Here is a 6,736-nt window from a genome sequence, read left to right as displayed (position 1 = left end):
GAGCCACTGCATGCAATTTACAAATAAGGATTATCTCATTTAATCTTCACAAAAACACTGGGAGGGGCTTCTTGCTCTCTGATTATACTTTTTTTGTTTTTTTTTAAAAGATGGAGTCTTTCTCTGTCACCCAGGCTGGAGGGCAGTGGTGGGATTATCGGGTCACTGTAACCTCTACCTCCCAGGTTCAAGTGATTCTCCTGCCTCAGCCTCCCGAGTAATTAGCCTGCCACCACACCCAGATAATTTTTGTATTTTTAGTAGAGATGGGGTTTCACCATGTTGGCCAGGCTGGTCTCCAAATCCTGACCTCAGGTGATCCTCCCGCCTTGGCCTCCCAAAGTGCTGGGATTACAGGCATGAGCCACTGTGCCCGGCCTTTTTATAATGTTTTTAATATTCCTGAAGTCAAGCAGTAGAAAAGTAAAACTTCTCATACTTTATTCTCCTACAGAAGAGAAGGACAAATAGCCTTTAAAAGACTGAAAGGAGGAAGGAAAAGGACAGGAAGAGTCTCTTTTTAAGAAATTCTGGTACTTTTTATCAGCTTAAATTTCTTTGGGAATCGATGATATATAAAAGTAGAGTTCAGAACGTTTACGATGAAACTCTTCTCAGCTAGTATTTTGACACTGACAAAAAAATTACCGAAATTTATTGATTCATTCAGGATTTTAAAATTTTGTAAATATAGTGTACTCTGGTTTGTAGAGCTTAACATACTTTTCCATTATTGCTTTCCATCTTTTGTTGTTTAGTCCTATTGGAGGAATTCTGCATTCTATCAGAACTGAAATCAAAGTGTTCTACATATTCAGTGTGGGGGGAGTAAGAGAGAACGCCACAGACATGACAGCTCGTGAGCAATAAAACAAGAGGAGTAGAAAACAATTTCATGTATTAAAAATGGCTGTTACTTACAATATCAAATTGTAAAAAATTACTATCAAATGTAGATGTTTAATTCTAAGATTTAAAATCTAGATTTCAAAATTTTAGAAAATGAAGTTTTACAAAAAAGGGATTATGTTATTCATTAATGCAGTATAATTATAATATACTAATACTATATTAATTAACATTTTTTTGCTGGGCTCAGTGGTTCATGCCTGTAATATCAGCACTTTGGGAGGCTGAGCGGGGAGGGTTGCTTGAGGCCAAGAATTTGAGACCAGCCTGGGCAACATAGCAAGACCCTATCTCTACAGAAAATTTTTTAAAACTAGCCGGGTATAGGGGTAAGCACCTATAGTCCTAGCTACTTGGGAGGCTGAAGTGGGAGGACTGCTTGAGTTCGGGAGTTCAAGGTTACAGTGAGCTATGATAGCACCACTGCACTCCAGCCTGGGCAACAGAGGGAGAACCTGTCTCAATTAAAAAACAAAACAAAGCATATTTTTTTTCCTGATTTGACCCATTTAAAACAAAAGACTGGCAAAGAAAACACATACTAGATTGAGGTAGAGTTTACCCTTGATATATATTTGGTTTCCGTAACTAGAGAAAGAAATTATTTCCCTCTATTCTAGGATGAAAAACACTTGAACGGCACTGTTTTCCAGGAAGTAGGGTGTGACCTCTTTTCAGCAGAGGGGGTGAAAACACACAAGTGGACCAGCAGCTCCCTCCACAAATAAAGAGTCTGGAAATGCAGGGCCACTTGTGGGCAGCAGCTTCTTGTCCAGTAGTCACCAATAAAGAGAATCCCCACCATGGTCCTAGTGCCAAGGTGGCCACTGAGTGGAACAGGTGAAAGAAAACGGAATCTTGAATGAGAAAATGTGTTCTACTCCCAGCTGTTACCTTTCAACCCCAAGCAGTGCTGACATGAAAAACGGCATATAATGAGCTCTTCTACAGAGCAGGTAAATAAGCAGCAATCAAGATTGCTCGCATAAAAAAAAAATAAAACTCCTTCCTTTGCAATTCCAATAAAACAAAATTCAACTCCTCAGGAAAAAGATACCAACCCTAAGGCCACTGGGTAGGGGAATTCCAGAGATGACACTGTGTCCAACTGTATCTGCTCACCCAAGGACAAATCACTAATTCAGATCTTTTGACTTAGAACTTATTTGGCTCCTGGAAACTTCTTTATGGAAAGAAACACACAACCAGTCTGCTACAAATGACATTTCAGTAGTACATTTGTAGAACAGTTGAAAGGAACAAAGTAACTGCCTTTGCTGCTGGATTCCACAATAAACTGTAAAGGGGGTAAACAAGCCCAAACCTCACACTGTATATCCACGAAAAACTGGCAGCTCCTGGCTTTGCATGAACTCTAGGTACCAGCACAAGACCCTTCCCAGGCTGAGAGCCCTACCGTGCTGCCTGGGCCCCCTTGTCATCATCGGAGCTCACGCCTACATCACATGTGTCTTCTGCAGCAGGAGAGGTGGCCTGCTCTTCCTTCTTACTGTCCTGTTTGTATTTCTTTCTCCTTCGTTTTTTCTTTTTCACAGAACTTGGAGTAAAAATTGTCTCTGTTTCCAAGACGTGTGAGATGTCTGAACTCTGAGATGGTGTTTCATCTCCACCCGATTTCACCAAAGGGGTGTCAATATCTTTAAAGAACTGATCTTCAGTAGGAATTGGTGAGGTGGCAAGGTAAGCAGGAAGCTTTTCCTTAAGGAGAATGGAGAAAGAAAAGTTATCCATGACAAACTCGACAGTGAATTAAAGCAGTAATATATTGAATACATAAATTTTCACGGTGGTAAAAAAGAAAATACATATTCCCTAAAGGCAAGACAGTCCCACGGAACTAAGGTATTGCCTACTGTACTCCGAGGAGGCCTTTCCCTTGTGAGGCAGCTAAGTGCTAGCCCACCTGGGTACATGTAACCGAGTCTGCCTGAAGGAACTGGCACGCCAAGTCAGCATGAACACCCCAAAGCCATAATGAAAGCTAAGCCCATTAAATTAGTCACAAAGCAAAGATCAAAGCAGCAACAACAATCTCAGGAGGTATCACACAGGCCTCGCTCAAGAACTCACACAGAACATTCAGAACAGGACAAAGTAGAAGGCAGAGATTAAGGACACGGTATCAGACAAAGGGCAGCAGGACAGGTGAGTGACGTGAGGATGCAGTGATACAGAGTGGCCAATGCTTACGTTTTGCCAAATTAAGTGGAGAAAGGCAATTAGAGACAATATCCTATAACAAATGACGTTAGTAAATTTTTAAACCATAAAGCACTTACGTTTTTAAAAAAAGAAATATTCCTTCTTGTAGGAATTCAAAAGAAGAAAATAACGCCCAATATTTAGAAGCAGTCAAACTCCTAATACTAAATAAACGATCAAGTCTGGTGTTCAGTAAATTCATGTCTTAGCCATTTGTTTCATTCATGGAAGGCACATAATAGAGATAAAAATTAACCTCAGGCCGGGCATGGCGGCTCACGCCTGCAATCCCAGCACTTTGGGAGGCCGAGGCGGGCGGATTACCTGAGGTCAGGAGTTTGAGACCAACCTGGCTAACGTGGTGAAACCCTGTCTCTACTGAAAATACAAAATCAGCTGGGCATGGTGACACATGCCTGTAATCCCAGCTACTTAGGAGGCTGAGGCAGAAGAATTGCTTAGACCTGGGAGGGGGAGGTTGCAGTGAGCAGAGATCACGCCACTGCACCCCAGCCTGGGCAACAGAGCAAGACTCCATCTCAAAACAAACAACAAAAAATTAACCTCATATAATTTAAAACACTCAAGCTTTTAAACAACAGTTCTGAAAATGTATGGGTTTCTGTAATTGTTTTTTATTAAGCTTTTGAACTTAGCGTTGATAAACATATTACCCTGAAGCTAAAGTTTGATTTACCTAGGAGAAATGTGTGTTCACCAGCAACACACACTTATAGAGAAACTGTAATAAGATATTCTGAATGCCCAAAAGAAACCCAGATGAGAGGCTGTGGTCTCTGACTTTGAGGATTTTTTAATTCAATGATCTTTATTTTACTTACTGAAAGCTGTTTTGGTTTCTGGTGGTATTTCTTAGTTCTATTATAGCAATGTTTGTGGAATGAAGATAACCTGAACGCCTACCAGTAAGAAAACGGTTAAACAAACTGTGGTATGTCCATACTATGGAATACTGTGCAGTTATCAAAAGCACAGTTAGGTTTAGAACTAGACTTGAAAGGAATGTTGATGACATATAATTAAATGAGAAAAATTTGAAAGAAAAAAAGCAAATAAATGGCAACTGGGTTTTTGGTCATTGTTATCCTACTCTAAATGACGAACCCCTAGAGGAACAGCAGCGTGCTGTATTCATAGCATGTGGCATAGCTTAGTACTTACAACATTTGTTGGATAAATTAACAATTTTTTGTTTTAAAGAGAAGCATACAACACAAGAGAAACTCTGGTCAATGTAGTCACACGTGGAATAGGGAGAAAAAGGCTGAAAAGTTGACATTCTCAAAGTTGTCCTTGATAAGCATAGTTTTTAGTGGAACTGTCAGAATAAGCCATGAAAACGAGGTAATTATCAATAACCCAGTCCTCTCGCTTACTGTGCCTGCTGATCTAGAAGTTCAGTGTTATGAATTATCTATAATTTTAAGAAACATACAAAAAGTGTTTTATTTTTGTGACAGATGTCTTTCATTACGTTTCATTCTGCTCTCTGCCTCTGGTCTCTGATAAGGAGAAATGTTGCTTAGGCCAAGTAAATGCAAACAAGGTATTATAAAGACAAGTAGTTAAGAAACTAGAAAAAGCACCAGTCTGATCAAGCTTCCCCTTCATAAATCATAGTGTTTCAATGCTGCTTTATATACTGATAACTAAGCAGCTGGTTTCTCAATCAAAAAATGATAAACAATCCTCATTTTACTATTGTATTTTTTGGTAATAATTTTCTTTGTAAATTTATTATATCAAACTGTAAGTTCATCTTCAAAGCCAAAACAGTAGTCCTGTATCCTTAATAAGTTGACGCTCATCAGTTTTGCTATTTGAGATTTTATTCTTAAGAATGATGTACTGATGCCTTTGAAAGAATTTTTAAGAAGATTAACATTATGTGATCTGAATTTTTAGTGAGAATGTAAAATCTACAAATAAATAAATAGATCCACACTGAATCCATCAAGAACAGTTAATCAGCGTTCAAAGTCAGTAGATACAGAATGTATGTGCCGGGGAGGGGGGATCATAACAAATCATGCTCATTTGCTAGAAGAAGTCAAACATGTAATCACTTATAAAAGGATATAGGCCAATCAATTTAACTCTCTTGAGATCATAATAAATGAATTTACCTGACTACTAAAGGTGAGCGATGTAATATCCCAACTAAAATGGTAAACATGATTCCCAGTGGAAAGGACACGTGTGGATAAACACATAGCCAGAAGAGAAATGCCTTACTCAGGCAGAAATGAATGTATTCAAGTCAAGATGCGAACCAGAAGCAACGCTAAGTAAGTAAGCTCACTAAAGTTAGAAAGTGATGTGCCTTCCCTTACAAAAAGTGTAAGTACATGCATTCAGCATGCTCCCTGCACCCTGAAACTTTGTATGGAGAAAAATTCCTCATCCCTTCAGCTCCTTTTTGATGGCTTAGTTCTTCAACATGAAACTAAAGCTTGTCTAGCCAACAACAGTCCTGTGTACAATCAACCATAAAAAACTGCTAAACAGTCAGTTTGGGCCACGTGCCAGAGGCTTGAGCACACTGTGTAAGGAGGGTGTGACCCACGCGAACTTACATATTCTTCTTCAGTCTCCTCAACAAAGAAAGCTTCTCCGTTGTCACCCAACTTCATGTGAAGATCCACTGCATTGCCGTTGATTTCTATATCAATCTGTGGGAGAAACAAAGTATGACTTAATGTTCAAGGAGTCTTTCCATCAAGTTAAACTAAACCGGAACTCTTGAGTTCTCAAGCCAAACTTAGTATAGTTTTGAGAACTACATACAGCCTCTGAGAAACACTGCTACTTGCCCCTACCCAACCCCTAAGAAGCCAAATGGAGCTGGTAGAAGGAGAGATGGATAACTAGGAATTGAAAGAAAATGTTTCACCATCTTATTTTTACAATATATAAAAAATTTTTAAGTTATTTTCAAATTTAAAATGGAAATATTATTGTCAAACATTTGCACACTTTCCAAGTTATGGCACAGGCAGGCCTCACCTCACACAGTTCAGATACACATAAGTTTGAGGAACCTCAGTATGTGAGCTGTGAGCAACTGCATCAAGTACAACCTCACTGACAGCTCTTCAGCCCACAGCTCACTACGTAAGTAACAGGTGACAATCGGTGCTGTGACTGGTCACTGATGATGGTGGTTCCATTTTCCCAGGAACCAGGTGAAATGATGGGATAAGTAATACCATGTTTAAAAAAATATTCAGGTAGACATATGCGTTAGGCCATTTTTGTGTTGCTATAAGGAAAATACCCAAGGCTGGGCAATTTATAAAGAAAAGAGGTTTAACTGGCTCATGGTTCTGCAGGCTGTACAAGCATGGCATTGGCATCTGCTTGGTTTCTGGGGAGGACTCAGAAAACTTTTACTCATGGTGAAAGGCGAAGTGGGGGCAGACACATCACATAGTGAGAGCAGGTGCAAGAGACTGGGGGTGCCACACAAAGGTGCCACACACTTTTAAACAACTGTATCTTGTCAACTCAGCAAAAACTCATCCATCCCCAAGAGGATGGTGCTAAGCCATCCATGAGGGATCTGCCCCACGATCCAAACACC

The 6,736-nt window shown here is 39.7% G+C and overlaps 1 protein-coding gene across 3 annotated transcripts in view; it reads right to left on the bottom strand.

The window, feature by feature from the left end:
• LPIN2 (lipin 2) overlaps positions 1-6,736 on the bottom strand; it is a 65,298-nt gene that overhangs the window by 28,974 nt on the left and 29,588 nt on the right. For all 3 annotated transcript variants that reach the window (XM_017878328.1, XM_017878330.1, XM_017878329.1), the window contains 2 exons: positions 5,730-5,825; positions 2,327-2,628 (listed from right to left, as the gene is read on the bottom strand). In XM_017878328.1, coding sequence (XP_017733817.1) covers positions 2,327-2,628; positions 5,730-5,825 — 398 coding nt within the window. The remainder of the gene's footprint in view (positions 1-2,326; positions 2,629-5,729; positions 5,826-6,736) is intronic.

This window comes from Rhinopithecus bieti, unplaced genomic scaffold (assembly GCF_001698545.2).
Source record: "Rhinopithecus bieti isolate Rb0 unplaced genomic scaffold, ASM169854v2 scaffold_11839, whole genome shotgun sequence".
Classification (NCBI taxonomy): domain Eukaryota; kingdom Metazoa; phylum Chordata; class Mammalia; order Primates; family Cercopithecidae; genus Rhinopithecus; species Rhinopithecus bieti.
The sequence above is the reverse complement of the archived record's forward strand: the minus strand, read 5'-3'. Positions and strand labels throughout refer to the sequence as shown.